Below are 23,497 nucleotides of genomic sequence, written 5' to 3'. Positions count from 1 at the left end.
CAGCGTGATGGAGCAGAGGGCACCCTGTTTGTGACAAGCAGCGTTCCCTTGGAGATGCCATCCTTTGCCTCCCTTTCAGATGGCCACGCTGGGAGAAGCGCGGCTGAGGGAGATGGAGGCGCTGCGCGCCCTGCGAGCAGCGAACGAGGTGAAGGTGCTGTCGAGCGAGGAGGACGCCGAGCTCAAGGTGTGTCTGTGCCAGAAGGAGCCGGCTGCTCCCATGATCCAGTGTGAGCTCTGCAGGGGCTTCTTCCACACGGGCTGCGTCCCGGTGCCCGGCGCCGCGCCGGGGCCGCGCGTGTGGCTGTGCCCGCAGTGCCGCCGCTCTGAGAAGCCGCCTCTGGAGAAGATCCTGCCGCTGCTGGCGTCCCTGCAGCGCATCCGCGTCCGGCTGCCCGAGGGGGACGCCCTGCGCTACATGATCGAGAGAACTGTGAACTGGCAGCACAGAGCACAACAAATGTTGTATTCAGGGAATCTAAAACGCATCCAGGACAAAGTTGGCTCAGGATTACTGTACAGCAGGTGGCAAGCCTCGGCGGGCCAGCTGCCAGAGACAAACAAGGTGAGGCTGGGCCAGGGACGGGCTTCTGGCACTGGGAGCACGGGGTCGGTGAGGACAGGGGGTGACACTGCTCTGGATTTGGGTCTGCCGTAGCTCCCTACAAATTCCAACAAGGCAGAGGGTTTGTTCCTGCTTTACAGCTGTCAGGAGCTGGGTCCTGCTGTTCCTCTCAGCCAGGATGTGTGTGTGCCCCAGCAGCAGCTTCGTGTTCCCTTCTGCTGGAGTCCAGCAACAATTCCTCCCAAAGAACCTGTTTTTCCCCTCTCCTCTTCCAGCTCCTGTGTTCTGCTGTGGTACCATTAATGACAGAGCTGCTGAGTTGTTGTTTCTGGAGTGCTTAGTATTCAGTTGGTCTTTATATTCTGCTCCTACAAGTATTCAAATAAGTGTTGAGAATTACTGACAGAGCCACAAACTGTCCTGTGCATTATCAGCTTGGCTCTCAGACAAAGTTGTTTTCAACAAAGTGTCTTCATCCTTTGCTGCCTCTCCTCGCTTCCGCTAGACCTCCCAAACCGAATATTCTGTTCATATTGCTGGGTTTAGCCACAGCAGCTGTTTCAGGTGGGGTAGTGAGAGAGTTTGTCTTTTTTCAGTGAAGTTCTTTCAGCAAAAGGGACACCTAAAGAAAGAAAGGAGGTAGAGAATTTTCCTGAGAATAACAAACACAGAAAAATATCAGAAATCAAAGTTCTGTGCTCTATGAAGAACATGAAACACCCCAAAATGGAATGTACTCTGTTGCTTTTACATTTTGAAGCACCTTAGTGTAGCTAGTCTAGTCCAGCTACAGTTAGGCTGTGTTTCTGGTTTTGTGTTCACTTATGTTAAAACATAAACCATGCCACACCTGACAGGGTGTTGCAGCTGCTTCTCATTCACCCAGCTGTGCCAGTGGCTAGTGGACCAAATTTTTCAAAAAGGCAAGTCAAGATAGAGAAAATAAAATATCTTTAGGTATTTAAGAGATTTTTTTTCTGGTCATTTAGGTGTGAAAGTATAATTTTGCTAGGTCAGCTAGTGTAGCTGAAAATAACTGGCCAAGATTTTGGAAACAGAAGTTGATGTTTCGGCCAGAAATGGAAACAGTGAGTTTCATTTTATTTGCGTGACGGTATTAGTTCAGCGTGGAGCTGTGAGGTTCCTCCCACCCAAAGCAGTGTAACCATTTTTGAGGGGTCTGGACCTTAAGTCAGTAAACCTTCCAAATGAAGGTGTTTCTGGCTGAGCTTGTCCAGGTCCTTGTGACTACATTTCCCAAGTCAGAGGTCCCTGGGAAGCTCAGTGGAAGAGCCTCTGACCAGGTCCCTCTACCTGGGTCCTCAGTGTGCCTGAGCCAGGCCCCCAGCGCACCTCGGGGCAGGTGAGAGCTTCAGGAAACTTCAGTCTCCATGGATTTGAGGTGGTTTTCTGGTGAATCCAGTGTCTCACCACGGCTGTCCTCTCCTTGTCCCAGTTCTCTTTTCCCTGTCCTTTGGGCTAATTCAGCACTCACTTCCACACAAGAAGCTCTTCAGTAACCACTGGAGCTGGGCTGCTTTAACACTGGCCAAAGTGAGGAATGTGGGTGAATTTGAAAAATTCCCTTGAGAGCAGCAGTGGGAATTGAGGAGAGCCTTATTCTGCAAGGGACCCAGGCACTTGGATTAGTGGATTAGAGGCAGAGGGTGTTGTGGAAGGTTCCTGGTGAGATGTCCCTGGCAGTGTCAGGAGGTGCAGGGTTTGCTGTTGGCATGTCCCTGCTGCAGTCTTTTGGACCAGATACAAGATTCCATTAGCTGTAAGAGAAACAAGTGTTGATCCTCTCGCAGTTATTCTACATTTCAAACTCCATGTTTAGTGAAACTATCTGTGTTTTGTTTTCTAGGTGTCACAGACAATTGGGGCAATGTCATTCTCCATGCCTCATGACTGGGATAACAGAACCATGTATTTGCATTCTCCATTCTCTACAGGACAGCACTGCATCCCACTTCATGGTTTGTAATCTTCACTTGGTTTGGGAGGTTTCCCCCTGCCCCTTCCTTTTTTCTCCCATATTTGGTGGGGCAGGGAGGGTGTCCTGGTCAGCAGGAAATGGCTGAGCAGGCCTGTGACTGCATAGCCCTGGTGGTTGTTTCTCCATCTCCTCAGCAACTTTGGAGCTCAGTGTCCAGCTTTGGCAGAGGGGTGTGCACAATGGGATGAGAAATCAGGAGAGCTGACCCCTTCCCACAAGAACAGCTCCCCCAGGCTGTGCCCCAGCCGAGCTGCAGAAGGGGGAAGGAAAAAGGAGGGGCCACTGGAAGTGTAGGAGGTGGATGGGAACAGCAGGGATGTGGTGCTGGAAGCCATGGGGTACTTAATGCACAGGACACGAGTCCATGTGAGCTTTGCTGCAGCACAATTGTCCAGCTGTCAGAGACTGGAGCTGCCCCAGCCCCCATGGGACTGCTCTGCTCTGCTGGGGTCACTCAGCACAGGCTCTGGACCGTCCTCATCTCAGACTCAGTGGGTTGGGCTGATAGACAAGCTGTGAATTGCATCATTTTATGACTGTGACAGAAATTATTTACCATTTCTTCCCTCCTCATGCATAATGCTCCAGGGACACAAGTCTAGACTTACCTTCATGTCTGTGCAGCTCAGTCCATCCCAGTGCTAGAAAAGCCATTTCAGTGGAATGTTACAGTTCACATCAAACAAGGCAGTTCTTTGTGTCATCAGGTTTATTTTTCATATTTGAGTTGTAGTGTATTAATAAGGTGTTATTTATACAAAGATTTTGGCCTCCCCAGCCAGGACTGTTTCAGAGCCCTGCATGAGCTTCGGAGCCAGTAGCAGCAGTGGCTAGTGACCATAGAGCAGGACCTTGTCACCAGGCTTACCCTCAGCCTTCCTTCCTCTCCTCTCATGGCTCCCTGTACAGGCCCCTCTCAGTTTGTTCATGTTACCCACTCGTTGGGTAGTGAGGGGATTGTCACATCCTGCAGCTCCTGAAGCAGGAGAATTTGCCAGGAATGATGGCAATGCCTTATCCTTGAACCAGCAGGGAATGGGAGCGTGGCCAGGGTGCTGAGCCACAGTGCAGGAGCTTCTATGCAAGCCTTTATCTTTCCTTGCAACCCTGCTGTTAAAAATGAACAGTCAAGAGGGAGCAAATAAGAACTAACTCATACAGTTGCAGATTTAAAGTCTTTCACCATTTTTTGTTGTGATACCAGAGATTTTTCATTATCTGTGCAGTTCTTGTCACTGAAGAATTCCTGCTGTGTCTCCTTGTCTTTCACACTAGTCGTTAGCACCGAGCTGGACGAGCTGATGATGGAAGCCCAGCTGCTGCAGGTTTCTTTGCCCGAGATCCAGGAGCTGTACCAGGCCCTGTTCACGAAGCAGAGCCCGCCCCTGCAGCCAGAGCAGAGGTCACCCAGCACAGCCACAAGTGACAAGGCAAGTGTCCAACAGCAGCACTGAGCTGGGGCACCCTGAGGAAGGGCTCTGCCTCAGCCCTTGGGCTTCACTGGGGTTTGTGTGTGTGGCTGCACTTCCATGAAAATACTTTTTCCTTGTGAAAAAGGAGTCAAGAAGTTGGTAATAAATTAGTTACAAAATATTGAATACAATTTGTGCCCTAACACATTATTGAAATTTAGATACGTGTTTATGGTCAGTCTCTGTATTTTACGTAAATCTGTCCTGATTTCATAGAATTGCAGAATCCCAGACTGGCTTGGGTTGGAAGGGACCTTAAAGCTCATTTTGTTCCACCCCTTGCCATAGACAGGGACACCTTACACTAGATCAGATTGTTCCAAGTCCCATCCTGGCCTTGAACACTTGACTCTTGTCCTATGTTGAGGCTTTCCAAGGGAGCTGCTGTGGAAGCTGTGGGCTCAGAGGCAGGAAATGAGGATGGTTTTCTCTCTGAGTTCTGTCCCTGGTGCCTGACCCTGCCCTTGGCTCCTCTTACACATCTCATGCTACTGAAAATGCAGCACTGTCCGACACTGCACTTGTACTTAAACCTATTCCTAAAATCAGGGTATGGAATAACAGGATAATGGGTGTTAGCTGCATACTTCCAACCTTGCCAAAATGTCTTTCCCATAGAATGAGTGTTGCCGAGGGAAAAAGGATGGGATTAGTTACATGGAGAGAAAACTGAAGCGGCGTTTCGAGAGAGAGACCTTCTGTGGTGAGAAGAGAGCAAGAGTAAAAAAGATGAGAACACCCAAAAAGAAGAAACTGAAACTGAGTCACTCAAAAGATCTGTGCAGTAACAAACTGGAGAGAGAGCGGGAGCGGCTCCTGGAGCTGCAGCGTTCCAGCGACAGCCACTTGGTGCCCTCAGACGCGTCGTTCTCAGAGCAGGAGGACTCCGAGGATGAGGATGCCATCTGCCCAGCTGTGAACTGCCTCCAGCCCGAGGGGGATGAGGTCAGGAGGGGCAGAACCCGCCATGGTGTTCTGAGTGCTGGGATCTGGGACAGGGAGCTGCCCTGGGACTGTTTGACTGCAGAAAAGCTGTTCATGGTGGGGGTGAGAGGCCCTGGCTAACACAGAGCCGGTGTCTGTGCAGCTGGGATGGGCAGGATCGACCCCACCTGCCCTGGGGCAGCCGTGTGGCATCAGAACATCTGCACACCAGGGCAGGTGGGGTGGAGCAGACACTGTGTCCTGGCTGCTCTTGGGATACAGGTGTGGATGGGCTCTGTCCTGGGGGCAGTGCCTGGGGCTCTGTTCAGGCCCATCCATGCTGGAAGTAGAGAAGAGGCATGTTGAGTCTCTGATAGGTGGGAAAGCAATGGGAAGATAAGGGAGGGTGTGCCCTGCCCACAGCCAGGGAGTGCAGGGAGCACAGTGAATATCCAGCAGGAGCCAGCTGTGGAACAGGACATTTCTCATGTAAATAGTGCCCACGAGTGCGGGGCACTTTGCCTGGCCCTGCTCTGACCCCTGTGTCTGCTCTTCACCAGGTCGACTGGGTCCAGTGTGATGGCAGCTGCAACCAGTGGTTCCACCAGGTGTGTGTGGGCATCTCCCCGGAGATGGCAGAGAAGGAGGATTACATCTGCGCCAGCTGCGCCGGGAAGGACGCCCAGTACAGGAAGTAAAATCCCCATAAACCCTTCAGGACTCAAGTAAAGAAGGTTCCCAGTTTTCCAGTTAAGCCACAGGGGCTGGTTTAAGAACCAGATTGCAAATGGTGCTACTTCTATCCTTATGGGATCATTTTCCAGAACTCAGAACAATTTTTGACACTTTTGTATTTTCCCTTGATCTGTTTGTGGTTGTTGAGGTTTGAGATGCTGACTGTTTGCAGGGGTTTCCACCGATTGGGAAGGCACCTTTATTGTACAGCATTCAGTTACCTCTGGGATTTACCGACGTATTTAATTGAGCTTGGTTTGGGTGCAAAAACAAACAAACAAAAAAAACCCTGCACCATGAATTTTCCAATAATCCTCTTTTGAGGAAATCCCTGTTTACTCTGTTAACTCTTTGGAGACTTTAGTTTTTTTCCACTTCGTTTTTCGTAGACTAGGTTTATTTATCTGAGCAATAACTTCTATGTCTGGTTTCAGTGACTGGAATGACAACTGAACAGCGTGTTGCTTCTAGCATTGGTTGATGTACAGTCAGCAAATGTTAGATCCTAGTGTCACTGAGGGCCCTGTGATGTAGAAGACAGGAAAAAAAAAAACTGTAAAGTAATTGCCACAGCTGTATTTTGGCTTTCTCCTTTTTTGGGTAGCTTGTATCAAATGTTGCAGTTTATATTGTGGAATAAACCCCTGGTTATGTTATAAAATTAAATGTTGGTGTTTTTAGAGAGTTTGAAATGCAGTTTTATTTCCCTCTGAATCCACACTGCATCTCTGGGTTCTCTTAGCCAAGAAATAATCACCTTCCAAAGAAGCAACGCAGAAGCTGTGGTGGTTCTTGTCTGCTTAGATTTGGAAGGAGAAGGGAGGTCAAATGTTACACCAAAAAAAAAAAAAAAAAAACCAAAAAAAACCAACTTTTCCAAGATTTTTGCAAAGCTTTTCCAAAGTTGAAATTATTTGCAGGTTGAATGCATGAAGAATGGAAGGTACAATTTGGGACTTGTCAGGGGCAGAACCAGAGAGTTCACACAGGAAGCAAAGGTGTGGGGCAGCTTCTCCTGCCAGCCCTGCCCAGCTGCAGCAAAGCAGAGACCTTCCCTCACCGCCCAGGCTGGTGGCCACAGTGACCTTCTCTGTGGCCCACAGGGAGCTGGCTCCGCACAGCCCGGGCTGGTGGCCACAGCAAGCTCTGCTCTGCCTCTGGGTGGACTCCCTTCAGCTGCTTCCACCTGCATTTAGCCCCAAAGCCTGAGGAATAAGGAGATTTATGGTTCTCCCAAAGGCTGTTCTGGGCCTGTAGCTGGGGCACTGCAGGTGTGGCACCACGGTGCTGCCAGAGGAGACTGGAGCTCTGAGCAGCACAGCTTGGGTGTTCGGGCCCACAAGGCACTTCCCACACGGGGCTGCACCCAAAATCCCTTGGAGAGCAATCACTGCTGCAGAACACAGCTGGAAGGGGCCTGGTGGAGGGATGTGGCTCCAAGGCCTGCCAGTGGTGGAACTGCTGGAGCCCAGGGAGACAGGAGGGCTGGAGATCTTTGTCCCAGGGAGAGCATTCTCCATGACAGCTTGTCCTCAGCAGAACTGTGGTGGGCTTGGGGTTCCCTCCACTCATCACCAGGAGGAATTTGCTGGTAAGTTTTTTCCCCTGCTGGTTTTACCTCTTTTGCCATGGGCAGAAGTGCACAGAGTCACTGGGGAGGGCAGAGCCTTGGAGCATGTGGCTGATGGAGGGTGTGTGGGTGGGATCAGAACTGTACAAGAATTTGGTCCCACAGGGGTTTGGTTAGGGTTTTGGGTTTTTTTTGGTGTTTTTTTTTTTTTGTTTTGGTTGTTTTTTTTTGTTTTGTTTTGTTTTGTTTTGTTTTGGTTTTTTTTTGTTTGTTTTTTTTTTAACATTAATTTTTGCCTGTTAAAAGAATCTTCAGCCTGGCTCAAGTGATCTGTCTGAAAGTGCTGGGGTGAGGGAGAGCCTTGAGCCTGTGTCTGTGCTTCCATGGTACAACTGGTTTTTTTTGTTTAAGTACCAAAAGGATGCTTTGAGAAATGGGATTTTTTTCCTCTTTTTGCTTGGAAGAATTTTTGTGCAATGCTGGGGAAAAACACTGCTCTGTAGTAACTTCCTTTCAGAGAGGACAGACAGACAAACTGGTGCTGTAGCTGGAAATGGAGCTGGCAAGTGTCTGATGCAGCTGAATCATTACAGATGTTTCTCTGTGTCCCCTTTATTTTTTTTTTTTTCTGTTGAAGAAATGGCTGTTTATCAAAAAGTGCCAGTGGAAATGGGATGCAGTTAAGCTCAGCATGGTGATCCCATGCAGGACCAGCCATTGTCAGTTTGAGGACTTGGGTGGGGGGGGTCAGAGGAAACTTCTGGCATCCCAACAGCAGCATTTATTATCAGGATTATTGACTGAGTAGAATTGGAGTGCAACTTTTTGGAAATTACCACATTGTTGCTCGAAATTTTTCAAGAAATGGAGCCCCCGGTCCATGGGTGAGCTGTGCCTGCAGCCCAGGACTGCTGAAGGATTGGTGTCTTATTTCCTGCTGGAGCTCTGGCCCCTGCACAGTGGCTGGAGGCTGGAAGAGGTGACAGTGTCTGCCATGCCACAGATCCTGCCCTTGGGTCTCATCCCCATGTGGATGCTCAGACTTGATGAAATTGGGGGTTGACTTCTGTTAAACAAAACGAGAGAGAGATTTGTTCACTTAGGGGTGGGCTCTGCTCTGTGCCCTTTGCACATTCCTTATCCTCAGGGAGGGTGACAAGGGCAGAACATGCTCAGAGTCTGGGAGGATGAGCTGCCCCTTTCACCCCTCCTTTTGTGCACCCCAGATTTCCAAAGGCTAAGCCAGAACAGGAAAAGGTCTCTCTCACCTCATTCTGCTGCTTTTCTTTATTTTATTTACTTTTATAATGCAGCAACCAAGTACATCAAACCTCCCTGGATTGCTCAGATCCTAATTCTTTATTTAATAAGAATAGTTTATGGCTTCTACATTCGTTTAATCATAAAACAGGACAAAAATGAAATTAAGTAACTCTACCTGTGGATTTCAGGCTGAAAACTCTGGTTTAAATCCTGCCTGTACCGTGTGCCAAGACCCTGAGATTGTACCTGTTGTGGCACCTTTAGTCCATGGGATGTTCCTGTGTTGTGTCATACCCCAGGAGCATGAGAAGAGCCCAGTGTGCTCACACAGCACCAGTGAAGACCCAGCGCCCAAGGAAGACTCAGCGCTTTGATTCCACCTATTGAGGTGCTACAGAGATGCTCCAAGGGGCCCTCTGCTCTGGAGGCAGGCTGGGAGAGCTGGGGGTGTTCAGCCTGGAGAAGAGAAGGCTCTGGGGAGATCTTAGACTCCCTTCCAGTGCCCAAAGGGGCTCCAGGAGAGCTGGAGAAGGACTTGGGACAAGGGATGGAGGGACAGGAGAAGGAGAAATGGCTTCCCATTGCCAGAGGGCAGGGATGGATGGGATATTGGGAAGAGATTCTTGGCTGTGAGGGTGGGGAGGCCCTGGCACAGGGTGCCCAGGGCAGCTGTGGCTGCCCCTGGATCCCTGGAAGTGTCCAAGGCCTGGGTGGACGGAGCTTGGAGCAACTTGGGCTAGTGGAAGATGTCCCTGCCCATGGCAGGGGGTGGGACTGGATGGGCTTTAAGGTCCCTTCTAACCCAAACCAGCCTGGGATTCTGTGATTCTCTGAGCTTATCCTTTGAATACAGAACACGGAATTCACTTGAAGGCTCTCCATCATCCAGGCTTTATGGAAGATAAAACCAACGTTGGGGAGCATTTGCTGGGTGCTTGGGCTGCTCCAGGGTCAGAGCAGCTCAGGGAACTGGGACTTCCAGCAGGGGTTTATCTGCCAGGACCCTGCCAGGGCACATAAAACACCAATAAATGGGAATGATGAATGTTTTGGCTGCAGGAGATCCGTCTGCAGGACACAACTACACGTGTCACACAGGATTCAGGAAGGAACTGTCTCTAGAATGCACACACAGCAACATAAGGAGCTGAGACAGCTCTTCTGTGAATCCAGAAATGAGTGTGCTGTTCTGAGAGAGTGGCTGAAGTACAGCCCTGACAAATGGCAGTACCCTTCATTTAGAAGGGAACAAGTCTCAGACTGAGAGCTCTCCTTGAGGATGTGAGCACCTCAGTCTGTGAAGAAACAGCTCCTCACCGAGAGCATCAATGGAGATAAAAGCCTGTCTGGAAGAGGAGATAAAGCAGCCACAGGAGAAGAATGGAACTGCAAGTTCAACACTCAGCTGCTCTTAGAGACAGACAAGACTGGGATCAGGGAGTTCCTGCAAAAAGGCATTGGGTAGAAGGAACAAATATTTTCTACCCAAAGGCCTTGGGTAAAAGGAACAAATTTTTGTCTTTTATGGCAAAAAGAAAAGCCCATGCGATCATGTGATAGACTGCCAAGTCCAAAATTCCACTTGCTTAGAGGAAGGATTGCTGCAAGGTGGTTGAAAAGAAATAGTGACATACCCTAAATTCAGAGGTGCAGCTTCACAAAGGCTCCTTATGCATCTCATTTTTTAAAGTTCTGAAAAGCTGCTTACAGTAGTGTTTTAAAGGAATTTACCTCTTTATTTAATCATAATACTGGGCCAGATTATATATATATATATATATTTATGTGTGCATGTGTGCTTGTTCCTTGAAATCTATAAGAGCTGGGCTTTTAAACATGCAAAAGTAAAACCAGCAGCCCCTGTCTAAAGCACATGGAATTAACTTGAAAAGTCTCTCCATCATCCAGGCTTTATTGAAGATAAAACCAATATTGGAAAGTGTGGGTCAAGTGTTTGGGCTGCTTTGGTGTCTGTTGGGATTTTGGCTTTTCATGTTTTTGTTACTGTCTGGAGTTAAAATTAAGGAGGGGACAGGCTGGGCTAGCACCTTCTAACCCAGGCTGATCCCTTCCCTGCTCCATGTGCTGCCCTGCCGTTTCTTGGGGGTTTTTTGCTGGTTCCAGTAGTCCCATACCACCTTCCCGTGGGGTCTTCCTTGGCGTGGGTCTGCGGGGGGAGCTCAGAGCTGTGCTTTGAGCTGAAACAGCAAAGGCAGAAACAGGGAGTTCATCATAAAATACCTTTGCATACCAAGAATGTCTTTTTGTGGTGAGGAACCTGTCCTCCTAAAAGTCAGAAGAAGGGGTGACAGAACAGGGATTGGGCTTGGAGGCAGAAGTATTTGACCAGCAAGCTCTGAGTGCTGACTTTGCATGAGGGATCCCTGCAGAAACCTGTGAAGAGCCTGTGCAATGCCCAAACAGGTGGGAATTCAAACCTGGAAGAGCCTGGAAGATTCAAATAAATGGGGTTTCTACAAATAGAGAAGGATGAGTCGGCGCATTCAGAGTAGTTGCATCACTTCAGCTAAAAGGAGCTCAGGCTAGACTGGCATTGCTCTGGGATACCCCTCCTCTCCCTAACCTTCATCCTCTTTTTTTGCAGTGTGTTTGTATGCAGAGGAAACTTGCCATTGTGATCATTTTTGTCCCTTCCTAACAGATACTTGCAGAGATGTGTCAGATCTGCTGCTGGCACTGAGAGCCAGTGATAGCCTGGTGTGATGGAATCAGAGAATCAGAGACTCAGCAGGGTTGGAAAAGCCCTCCAAGACCATGGAGTCGAACAATTCCCCCAGCACTGCCGTGTTCACCACTAAACCGTGTCCCCAAGTGCCACATCCACACATCTTTTGGATGCTCCCTGGGATGGTGACTCCACTGCTGCCCTGGGCAGCTGTGCCAGGGCCTAACCACCCTTTTGGGAAGAAATTTTCCCTCATATCCAACCTGAACCTCCTCTGGAGCAACTCGAGGCTGCTGCTTCTTGTCCTATCCCTTGTTTCCTGGGTGAAGAGATCTGGACCTCCTGCCTCACTGATTTTGGTGCAGCAGCAGCTCACTTATGTTTCCCATTAAGCTGAAATCCTGGGACAGTGCAGAAATGAGTGATGACCCTGAGCTTGCAGAAGTCACACATAAAAATAGGTATTTATTCCTCCGGCAGAAGCAGCATTTTGGATTGGGAAGAACAAGAGAGAAAAATCACATATTCCTCTTGCAGAGACCTCTCTGGGGCCAGCAATGACAGAGGAGTGGCAGGAACTCCCTGGTTGTGCCACTCAGGGCAGGGCCCAGTCTGGGTCAAGCAGCGTGGCTGAAATGTGCCCTTCTCTTGCTACAGAAGTCCCAGTTCCTCTGGTTGGGAGTGGCCTCTCTGTGCAGTCTGTGCTCTGCCAGGGAGAGCAGGGCTTGTTTGGGGTAGGGGCAGTGCTGGGCATGGCCTGAGCCCCTGCTCCTGTTTATGTGGGGGGAAAGATGGGGCCCACCAGCCCAACTTCTGCAGAAGGAAATCTAACTTCATTCTTGGGAAGCCTTGTGTAAGTGGAATTGATTGCTTTCACCACAGCTGCCCAGGCCGTGTCTCAGGTGAGCACAGAGGAGCTTCCAGAGGCACTGTGTCCCCTCTGCTGTCTTTGCTGATGTGAAGCTGCCCTTGCAGCAGCTGCCCAGGCCTGCAGACCAGGCAGGGAGGGGACTCCAGAGGGGCTAGGGCTGGTGCTGGGCAGGTGGGTTCTGCCCTGTGGGTTCTGCTGCTGATCCAGCCTGTGTGCTGGCACAGGGGAAGGGCTGGAGCTGTGGGGCTGCAGGATGGGGGGGCAGCAGGACACTCACTGAGCCTGCAGGGAGTGAACCCAAGCTTGGGTTTGTGTAGCATCTCAAGTTGCTCCTTCTGCTTTTACAGAAAATCTTCAATTCAGGTTGCAAAAGTTACATGTGTGGAATTGCAGAATCCCGGACTGGCAGGGGTTGGAAGGGACCTCAAAGCCCATCTTGTTCCACCCCAGGCCTTTCTTTGGAAGGGACACCTTCCACTATCCCAGGTGGCCCCAAGGCCTGTCCAGCCCTTGGACCTTTGTTATTAGAGAGTACAGGAACAAGAGTAAACCCCAAATACTGCTGGTGGTAGCACATCAGTGACCAGGTGCTCACTCGATGAGCTCCAGAGCTTTCAAACAGGAGGTGCTGTGGGCAAGGAGAGCCATCCCCCACCATGGACTGGAATGTTGATGGGCTCTCGGTGAAAAGAGGTGCTCCCCCGGGATGGAGGTGGCCTAAGGGCAAAAGTGCAGCAGCTGAACAGAGAGGGTGATTAAACATTGCAGGGGGCTTGTGATGGAAGCCTGGAGGTGTCCAGGGGATGCCTGGACACGGCACTCAGTGCTCTGGGCTGCTGACAAGGGTGATCCTGGAGGGCTTTTCCAATCTGAGTGACTCTGTGATTCTCTGAATGTGGCTGCCAGGCCCATCCCTGGCACTGGACTGTGTCTGTAGACAAATTGCTGTCATACTCCTGGGCACTTAGTGACCAAATCCTTACTGGGTACAGAAAATGTCACAGTGTTTTTCCCACAGTGTATGGGAACTGCTATCCCCATCCCAAAACACAACTCCATCACCACCCCCAGGTAAGAAGCCCACTTTGTATGGGTCAGTACTGCTTTTTAATCTTTGTAATGCTTTGTAAAATTGCTTACACTTCCTAAATAAACAGCTGCAGAAGACACAGGTGGGCTCCTCAAGGCTCACACTGGGTGCTTACCACACCTATGTGTTGGAAAAGAGGTTGTGAGGCTTTTCCTCCCTATGACTGGTCCCTGCACCCCAGGGCAGTCCCTGCTCTGGGGGCTCCAGGTGCTCCACAGGACCCCGGGCACTGCCTCAGTCCCTGCTCCCCCTGTGGCATCCCACCCTTACGGGGGAAGGAGCACCCAAGATCCCTAGACGCTCCTGGTGGAAAAGGACAAAAGTCAGAGGATCCACAAAAAAATCAAAGATTTATTAACAAGTCACGAACTTGTCATAGAAATTGTTCTGTTAATCCCTGATCTACTCTATAAGCCCATGGCAGTGGGGTTTGGATAGGGGGGTAGGAGGAAAGGGAAGAGAGAAAGGAGGAGATTAATTAAAGAGAGGGAGAGAGAGAGAGAAATCAATCAATCAATCAATCACTCACTCAATCAATCAGCACTCCTGGCTCCAGCACGTTGACCCTGCTGTCCGGACCGGCCCATGGGATGTCCAGGTCCTGCCCGGGGTTACATGTTCTGGGCAGGTTTCCCCAGCCTGACCCAGGTCTGTCGCTTTCCGTGCAATGAGTTCTCCTGCACAGCCCCTTCCTTCCTTCGGGCCCTCCTGGATCTGGGTGGGAGCCTGTGAGGGCTCATCGCGCACAGCCCTGCTCGGCCTCGCCCCCGCGCCGGGGCCGCACTGGGCTCCGCTGACCCCCGGGACCCCAAGCAGGAGGTTTGTGCGAGAGGAGCGCTGTCCTGCCCCGCCGGGCTCCGCCGGGCTCCGCCGCCCCCAGCCCTTCCCGGGCCGCGCCGCTCCGCGCCCCGCCATGGCCCGGTCCGCCGCGCCGCCAGGGGGCGCTGCGTGCGGGCACCGGCCCGGCCCCTCCCCCCGGCGCGCGGTGCGTTTGGCGCGCGCGGCCCGCGGAGGGGGCGGCGATGGCGGGAGGCGGCGGCGGGCCCGGAGCCGGGCCGGTGGCGCAGGGGCTGAAGGAAGCGCTGGTGGAGACGCTGACGGGGATCCTGTGCCCGGTGCAGGCGGTGCGAGCCGCTGCTGAGGAGCAGGTGAAGGTGCTGGAGGTGACGGAGGGTGAGTGAGGGCCGCGCTGAGGGGATGGGGGGACCCCAGGCCGCCGCCACAGCGATTCCCGGTACCGGCGCCTCATGGCTGCGCCTTGGCCTCGGCCGAAACTTCCAGCCTCGTCGCTCGAGCCGCAGGGAGCGGGCGGCTGTGGCTGGTTTCCTGCCGGCTGTCGGTGTGTGCCCGACGTCTCTCACGGAATCACAGCATAGTTGGGGCTGAAAGGGACCTTTGGAGATCGTTCAGGCCCAGCCCCTGCCCAGGCACGGTCACCTGGAGCAGGTGACACAGGGACACGTCCCGGTGGGTTTGGAATGTCTGCAGAGAGCGACCTCCCTGGGGAGATGTTCCAGCGCTCTGCCTCCCTGAATGTAAAGTTCTTCCTCATGTTGAGGTGGAACTTCTTGAGGTTTAGTTTATGGCCATTGCTCCTTGTCCTGTCGCTGGGCACTGCTGAGAAGAGTCTGGCACCAACCTCTTGGCACCCGCCGTGGACGTACTTGCATGGCTTGCTGAGATTTCCCTCTCAGTCTTCTCTAGACTAAGCAAGCCCAGCTCCCACTGTCTCTGCTCACCAGAGAGATGCTCCAGACCCCTCATCATCATCCACACAGACCCGCTCCAGCAGCTCCTCGTCTCTCTCCGGAGCAGCCCCTGCCCCGCGCAGGGCTCGGTGCCGGAGGGACGGGCTGGCCCCCGCCTGCAGCGGGGCGTGTTCGGGGCACTGCTCTGGGCAGGGGGCACCCGTGGGTGCCTCTGGGGTGGTGTGTGAGAACTGGGCTCCAAGGAACGCTCTGAGCTCACCAGGGTAGGACGTGGAGGGGCCGGGGTGGTGAAGCAGCAGGGCTGTTGCTCTGGGTACCTTGGTACACCTCAGCTGCAGTCCGAGGGTTGGTTACATGAGGGTCATGGAGAGCCCTTCCATCTGTAGACCCTGCCCTGCTCCCGCAGGAATCTTCTGCACCTCCGGATGTGTGTCCTGGTGTGTGCCCATGTTCTGAGGGTTGTCATCTGTGCGTGGTGTGTTTGAGGTTGAGGGTGGCCAGGATGTAGCTGTGCCCTCATCCAGTGTGAAACTCCAGTGACAGAGCTCCACTGTCTGTTATAGAAAGCTGAGGACAAGCAGGACAGTGGAGCTGGATGGCAACTAGCCTATGGCTTTGGAAAGAGAGATCCTAAATGAGCAAACACCCCAAGTTCAAGCAGTGTTGCTAATCATTCCATTAGTCCTTTGGCCTTTTCATGGTGACACTAGGTTAGTTCATGCACTGGCTGCTTTTTCTGTGTGGAAGATACATTTAAAAACCTGATAATGCTAACATTTTATTTTGCTTCAGCCCAAATCACTGGAGTTTGTAGAAACCACTGGAAGATTTGCAGATGATCTGCTATGACAGGAGCTGGAGAGTGCAGCACTGCAACCCCGGGCCTGAAGTTTTGCCTGTGGCCTGGCAGCTTGGTGGGCTGGTTGTTCGTAGACCCTCCTGGAAATTTTGCCTTACCTTTAGTCTGATTGCACTATTCTGAATGTGTTTTGTGAACTCTTTCTGCTCCTGAACTTCAGCTCAGAAGCGTTACCAGAGGCAGTTTGTGGTACAGAGAGGGAAGGTGTAAGGGTGAGACAGGGTCAGGAGTGGTGTTGTGATTTTGCTGCTCTGGGAGTGAAGGCAGGCAGTTTTTTGATAAAATGTTTGTTGTTGTGCATTCCCTTAAAGTGCTTGTACCACACTCAGCTTAGCTCTTCCTGGCATTACCAGGAATTCTGTGTCACCCCCACAGCTCTTGGAGTTACGTGGAGTGGTTTGATGACATTGCAGCAGCACAAGTCTGGAAGTGCTGGGAGGTTCATTGACTGTGGAGCCTTGGCCTTTACTGCATACTTCAGTGGCAGCTTCTCCCCAAAGAGTCTGAACCTTTTCACAGACTGGGTGACAGATTTCCAGAGAAGAATGTTTTCTGAGGGTTCTAGGCAATGGATGTCCCTGAGGTGCCTTTGAGAGCCCAGGATTGCAGAATTGCATTTAGTGGATGTTATGGTAAGAGGAATGGAGTCATCTACCCTTCTACTTTGTCATGCTTTTACAGATCTGCTGAAATCCCCAATAATTCTCTGTGGTTATAGGGCCAGGACTCTGAGGTCTGGTCCTGTCCAGGATCTGTCCCTGTGACCTGGAGGAGGCTGCAGAACCTACACAAGCAGCTTGCAGGTGACACCAAACTGGAGGTGATGTCCTGAGGGCAGGGCTGCTCTCCAGAGAGCCCTGCAGGAACAGAGCCAGAGGAATTCAGCAAGGACAGACAGCATGTTCTGCTCCTAGGACAGGACTGCTGGGATGTGGGTCAGGTACTGCCTGGCTGGGGAGCAGCCTTGGGACAAAGGGCCAGGAAATACCAGTGCCTGGCAAGCTGGACAGGGCCAGCAGCGTGCCCTGGAGGCCGCCTGCACGCCAGGCTGTGTGAGCAGGATCAGAGGCAGTGATCAGCCCTCTCTAGTCAGTGCTCATTAGACCACACCTGGAATACCTGGGCAGTTTTGCTCCCACCCCCCTGGGATGAGACACAGCAGCAAAGGGGAGTGAGTTCAGCAAAGGGTCATGGGTTGGGCCGGGGAATTGCAGCACTCACCACATGAGGTGATGCTGGGGTTGAGGCGTTTTCCACTGGGAAAGCAAGAGGGTTTTAGGGGTGGGTCTGACAGCAGCTTCTGGTAACTATGAGGAGATTGTCAGGCCCTGAGAGGTGGGAGAGGATGAGGGATAAATGGGCACAAACTCGAAACAAGAGGTTCCAACTGGATATGAGGAGTTTTTAAGCCGATTGTGTGTAAAAGCTGTGTTGTTTCCATCCTTGAGTATCTCCAAGACCTGCCTAGAAAATCTGAACACCCGGATCTAATTCTGCAGATTCTGCTTTGATGATGGGGGTTTGACTGGAAACCTCCCGAGGTCTCTTTCAGGGAATTATTTTGAAAACCTTTGATTCCTCCTCTCTTGTACTAGGCAAGCAGCATGGGAAGAATAAGCTATATTTCCCTTTCTGTGCTGTCTTTAGTATAGAGAAGCTTGCAAAAACCAAGAGGAGGAGCTACAGGAATCTGGTGTGTGCCAGCACCATATAGATCATGTGTGTCACAAGTACTTTAAAAGAGCAAAAATGTATCATTAAGCAGGATGAAGAAGAAGCTGAAGCAGAGTGGAGTAGGAAAGAGTGCAAGTGTTGACACTTTTAATGCAAAATAAAGTAGGGCAAAAAGAAATTGAGGAAGAACTAGTTAAAGTCATAAAAATTTAAAGTGCTTTCAAATGTTCCTGAAGCAGAAAAAATTTCAGAGGTGTTCAAAGCCAGGGACTCACTTGAGAAGGTACATTCAGTACAGAAGGACTGCAGAAGAGCCAAATTCCTTGTGCTGATGTTGACTTGACTTGCAACATTGAGGAGCCTCTACAGGAGGCACATCAGGGAACTGAGTAGCAGCAGTTCACTTACCAGTTTGCTATAAGCAGCAAGTGCTAAAGAATGGACTCTGGGAGAGTTTAGAGGGACTCAAACATTCACTTACTGTGCAAAAGTTGGGCTGTAAAACTTGCCTCTTAGGGAGCAGCTAAGTATTAAGCTGGTAAACATGGGACAGCCTTTAGTGAGAGCTCCAAGGTGAAGAGCAGCAGGGGCTGGTACAGGGGAGTGGTGTGGGTTTTGCACTGCCTGTTATGGTTAAAATTCAGCAGTTGGGATGAGAAGAGACAGGCACTATAAATTGTTGTGGCAGAAGAATTGTTTGAAGGAGTCCTGGGACTCCCAGAAAGCACTTAGAAAGTTCACTTGCTGAAACTTTTTTTGCAGAAACTGAGCTCCTGACCACAGCTCTTGACTGGCAGGGTCAGGAATCCCAGGTGAAGCTGAGCTGCTCAGCACATCTGTAAATGATGTGGAACAGAGTGAACAGGGGTGGAACAAAGTTGCTGATAGTGCTGCTCAGTCTGGCCAGAGTGAGACTCTGTGGCACAAATTACAAGATGATTTCACAAGGTGAGTTGAGTGCAGACACAGGAGGTGTAGCTAGTCAGTGTTGGTCAGCAGAGTAGCGTTGGGGGAGGGGGGAGCAGTCCAGATAATGCCCTAAAAAGTTATGGGCGGTCCTAACTATTGTCCTTGGGAAAAGAAATCCCATTGTCTGTGTGAAGAGTTCACTGAAAATACCCAATCACTGCTCTGTCATGCTCCAGTAAGCTAAATGGACCGTTAAGGAGGGAACAGAGAACAAAGCCAACATAAATTCCTCATGCTTCCACAGCCAGTGCTGCATGTATTACTGGCCTGCTGCTGCTGCAGGGATCAAGCAGGGCAGCAAAAAGGCAGCACAGACACTCACAGAGGTGTGGAAAAGCTTCTGTTTTCAAAGGACCTAATCCATTGGCTTTTCTGCCTGGGAGAGGGTTAGCAGAGATGGAGGCCCTGAAATAATAAGCTACAGAGAAGGTGGGTAAGGAGGGATTGTTTGTGACTTTTCATAAAGCTGAGATCACAGAATCATGAAATATCCTTGGCTGTCAGGGGAAATGAATCTGAAACAGGCAGAATTAGGCTGTTGCCCCAGTGTGCAAACTGTGGAATTCATTGCTGCTGGATGTTAGAAGTAGAAATGGTTTTTAAATGATTTAACGTTCCTGGAGGAAAAATCTCATCAAGAACCATTGAATACAGTGGTTGGATATAACACCCACTTCAGGAGGTTCCTAACACCAGAATTTCCTTGAGGGTGTTGGGGCAGCATTGCTCTGCCCCCACCTCTTTTCCTAAGCTGCTCCTGGGTTGGGTTGTATAATGTGGTTAGGCCAATGCAGCTGCTGGCTCTCCTGTGTGATGTGTGCTGCTCTTTCTTCCAGGCAGGTTTTAGCCAGGTCAGGATGGTTCAGGTGTTTAGAGGATGCAGTTGAGCTCCCTGAAGCAGGTTGACAGGGGATCTGGCCAGTGCTTGTACAAGGAGATGAGTAGCAGTGCACAGTCAAAGCCTCTGGAACAGGCTGAACTGTTCTGTTCAAGGGGAGTCTCCTGTCTGACTCCTTACACATGCTCTGGAAGAATGTGGGATGTCTCCTCTGGATTAAGGACATGGTAACAGTTTCTTCCCACCATGTCAGCCTTTGACAACTGCCAGATATCCTCAGCAACTCAGTCTCTCACCTGCTTCTGCATCTTCTGTCTGCTGAGGAAACAGGCACCACTTGGCAGCTTGGGGATGGGAGATGCTTTGCTGTTGGTCTCTGGGAAGAGGAGAGTTCACCTGCTGACCTTTGTTGTCTCTAGATTTTAGTGGAACATAAATAAAAGCAATGCCTAAGACTGCAGGGGGAAGGCAGAGAAATAAGAGCTGCAGCTGTGGAGTGGTGCTGCTGTGAGTGTGTCTAACTTGGCTCCACTGTGGTATCAGTGTGTTGCTGGTGAAGTGGGGCTTCTGTTCCCTTTATCTGGTCCATCCAGGTAGCACCATGCACCACCCCGATGGTGGAATGTGGAAAAATGGTCTCTTCCTTTAGGTCTTAATGTATTGGAGAACATGTGTGGAGCCCAAGTCATCTCCAGGAATGCCAGAGCAGGGCAGTGGCAATCTGAGGAGTTCATGTTCAGCAGGAGGGCTCAGACTGCTGGGAATCACAGACTTCTGAGTTGGAATGGACCCACAAGGACCATCCAGTCCAACTCTGTTGGATGGCTTACACCCTATAGAGAGGAGCAGTGTTTGCCACACAGTCCTCTAAATTATGTGGATAAGGAGGTTTAATAGCACCTTTTCAGACAGTTGGAAAACACTGCTCCCTGCTTGCCAGGTTAGATTCCAGGTTTGATGTTTTATGGTGACAGTATTTCATTTCTGAGCTGTTGGCTCTTGTGCTCTGGAAGTGTGGTGGTGAGAGATGAATGGCTCCAGGCTGGAGAATTGCCTTTCTTTTGCCTGTTTTATGTGTTTCTGTGTGTCCTTTTTGCAGGTAGAAAAGCATTAAAAGGCCATCTTCAGCATGGCTTATGTTGTGACACCTCGTGTGTGAAAAGGCGCCTTCAACTCAGTCCTTCACATGGTTGTTTGTTGCCAGAAGTGGAGATGTGCAGGTGGCTGTGAAGATGGTGCTGACCCAGGCAGATTGACTCCTGTGTCAGTCTGGGCATGCTGACCCTCTTGTCCATCTTGTTTGAGTCTAGTCCTGTCTAGGAGACAACCAGTGTTTTGATTTGAATGTAATTTCAGAATGGAAGATTGGCTTTATGGGTCTTGTAAATGTTCACTATCTCCTCTTCAGAGCAGGTGGCTCAGAACGTTCAGTTTGATGCTTTAAAACTTGTTGATTCTCTGATGGTATTTTCATAATAGTTTGCTCTCCATTTGTACCAGAGCACCTGCAGGTACCATAATGGCACAAAACATATTGCATCACTTGTGCTTCCCTGGTTCAGCGTGTTTTTACTTGTGGTCAGCTCCTTCCCAGCAGAACTGCTTTAATACGGCTTCAAGAGGGATTTCAGTGTTGCATCAGGTACTCTGTGAGTACATGATTTTATGCCATAAACCCAAGCATTGTTTGGAAGGAGAGATTCTGGAGAATATAAAGACATGACCACAACCTGTGGTTTTGTGGTGCTCTTTTGGCTTTAACTTGAATTGTAGTAGAGTGATGGGCAGAAATGAGTGGCAGTCCTGTGGGTGGCTAGAGCTGAATTCTTAACTGGGTAAACTTTGACACTCAACTGATCTGTAACAGGAAAGTTGAAACAAGAAATGGCCTCATTGCAACATAGGATACTGCCTGTCGGTCAGAAAGGTTATTCACAGCAGCAAGCGCTGGTGTTTGCTCTGTGAAATGCCACAGATATGTTGAACGTGGAGAGAAGTTGTGAAGAAGGGTTTCAAAGGAGATACTTAAAACCAGCACAGCTTCTGGAGAAGAGTGAGCTCAATCTTTCTGTCTTTTGCTGACAAATGAGGAAAATATGAATACAGTTTTAGAGGTGTGCTAACAAAAGGAGTGCTTTTGGAGCAGTTCTTGAGCATCATGATGGAGGATAAAAAAGTTCCTCAAAGCAGCACATCTGTAGAGTTTCAGAACTCTGGCTAAGCATTAGATTCTTGCTTGGTGTTTCCTCCTAGTCTGTCTGCAGATCCTCATTTCCTTCTGTGCTGGTCTGATCTCATGGCTGGCCCTGCTTTGAGCAGGAGATTGGACTGGATTACCTCCTGAGGTCCCTTTCAAACCAAGTTGCTTTATGATGATGTTATTCCAGTCCTGTGGAAAACATCTGTGCCTGTGTGGCTGAGGACCACAATGCACAAAGGTGGGCAAGTATTGGTAAAGGGAACTAATTTTCTGGTGCTGCTGTGGTGGTGGTGGTGAGATCCAGCCTCTGCAGACCAAGTGTTGCTTTAGTTTGGAGTGTCAGTAGCCATGGGCCACCTGGACTCACCAGACTAGCTGCAGCAGCTGCCACAGTCCTTTCTCCCCCTCACCCTCTCTCTGCCCTCAGCAGAGACAATGAAAGAGACCTTTAGCAGCTCCTGAACCAGTTCTGTGTGGATGTGCTGAGCTGGACTTGGTCAGTGCTGACCCCTTTCAACTAGGCAGGTAGCTGCAAAGATTCAGTAGAAACTTCTGCTCATTTATTCCTTCCTGCTTGCTTACTAGTAATTTTTGGTTTCATGTGGCTTAGTTTGGCAAAAATGTTGGGGGTGAAGAGGTTACATAAACTGGTTACATGGTAGATAGAGCTTGTTGTGAAGGAGGGGACTTTGATTTTAGTAATATTGAGGTTAATGAAGAGGAGAAGCAGAGCTGGGAGAAAATTTGTTTGCTGAGTGCTGTCTATGCCAGAGCATTTTAAACAAAACTTAATTAAAAGCTTCTAATCTTTGAGGTTTACAGACTTTATCTTGGGGAGAAGGCTTGGTATTTCTGATATCTCAAATTTACAAAATACAAGTGAAGGAATCACCTATCAAGGTCTATTTGAACTGCATTTGCCCATGATATTTCCAGCCAACTGGAAAAGAACCCAATAATAAACCATCCTTTGAGAAAAGAGGAGCCAGTGAGCTGTACAAGGATCAGTGTAATATCAGTCCCTGGAAATATTCTTGGAGCAGTTCATTAAACAGCTTGTCAGTCTCTATAACAATAGGATAGTTGCTGCACAGCTAGTACTGTTTTATGTGATCTGTTCTTGATAAATCCATCTAATTTTGGTTTGACAGGAGATCTAGCTTATGGCTTTAACAAGTCCTGGGTGTGAATGATCTGAATTCACCAGGATTCCTGATAGAAATTTACCCCAATGGTAACTTATCAGTTAAAAAGATGCAGTTTTATAACATTTTTAAGCAGGACATCAGGCTGAAAACCTGGAGGGGAGGGGGAGTTTTCAGTGGCTTATTGTCAGACCCAAGGGGTTTGTAGGGCAGAACTCTTGGTCACTGCAGCAGTGAGTAGGTCTGGTGTCCCAACGATGGCACTGCAGTCTGCCTGGGGAGCAGAACTAAGGTGATGGAAAATGGAGAAACTAAATATTGTAAATCACAGGCCATGATTAAACCTCCTCCTCCTGCCATTAAACCTCCTTATCCACATAATTTAGAGGACTGTGTGGCAGACACTGCTCCTCTCTGTAGGGTGTAAGCCATCCAACAGAGTTGGGCTGGATGATCCTTGTGGGTCCATTCCAACTCTCCACTGTATACAGAGAGAATACATGAAATGGATATATGTAAACAAATTAAGGATTGTGAACTAGAATACTGAGTTGTAACTGTGTGAAGCAGTTGCAGTTACTCTGGCTTTCTTTATTCCTATTTCTGCCCTTTTTAGCTTTCCATTTATACTCCTTATACCCTTCCAACTTACCCTTTAAAGATGGGGCTGAAATGCAATGCCACACTTGATCATGGAAATCACAAATAGCATATAGAATAATGACTGCTTCAGTTAAGAGAAGTATTATGTTAAATACATCTTGGAAGGAGGCTCCCTCCTTTCACAGCTGGGATAAGAGGGTTATTTTCCTCTTTCTTAAGTGCATGATCTATGAAGAAAGGGTGAAGGAACTGGGTATGTTCAGTGTGTGCTGGGGAAAGCGAGAGGCAATTATCTCCCAGCCCAGAAAAGCCTCTTAGCAGTGAG

At 49.8% G+C, this 23,497-nt stretch overlaps 2 protein-coding genes across 3 annotated transcripts in view; both read left to right on the top strand.

Moving 5' to 3' along the window:
- Positions 1-6,375, top strand: part of KDM5B (lysine demethylase 5B) — a 55,942-nt gene extending 49,567 nt beyond the window's left edge. For both annotated transcript variants that reach the window (XM_053963930.1, XM_053963929.1), the window contains exons 23-27: positions 80-565; positions 2,433-2,544; positions 3,840-3,994; positions 4,655-4,981; positions 5,521-6,375. In XM_053963930.1, coding sequence (XP_053819905.1) covers positions 80-565; positions 2,433-2,544; positions 3,840-3,994; positions 4,655-4,981; positions 5,521-5,658 — 1,218 coding nt within the window. In that variant the 3' untranslated portion in view covers positions 5,659-6,375. The remainder of the gene's footprint in view (positions 1-79; positions 566-2,432; positions 2,545-3,839; positions 3,995-4,654; positions 4,982-5,520) is intronic.
- Positions 6,376-14,194: 7,819 nt separating this feature from the next.
- Positions 14,195-23,497, top strand: part of IPO9 (importin 9) — a 39,476-nt gene continuing 30,173 nt past the window's right edge. Inside the window, exon 1 of the mRNA XM_053963872.1 lies at positions 14,195-14,348. Coding sequence (XP_053819847.1) covers positions 14,198-14,348 — 151 coding nt within the window. The 5' untranslated portion in view covers positions 14,195-14,197. The remainder of the gene's footprint in view (positions 14,349-23,497) is intronic.

Source organism: Vidua chalybeata, chromosome 24 (assembly GCF_026979565.1).
Source record: "Vidua chalybeata isolate OUT-0048 chromosome 24, bVidCha1 merged haplotype, whole genome shotgun sequence".
Classification (NCBI taxonomy): Eukaryota; Metazoa; Chordata; class Aves; order Passeriformes; family Viduidae; genus Vidua; species Vidua chalybeata.
The sequence above is the reverse complement of the archived record's forward strand: the minus strand, read 5'-3'. Positions and strand labels throughout refer to the sequence as shown.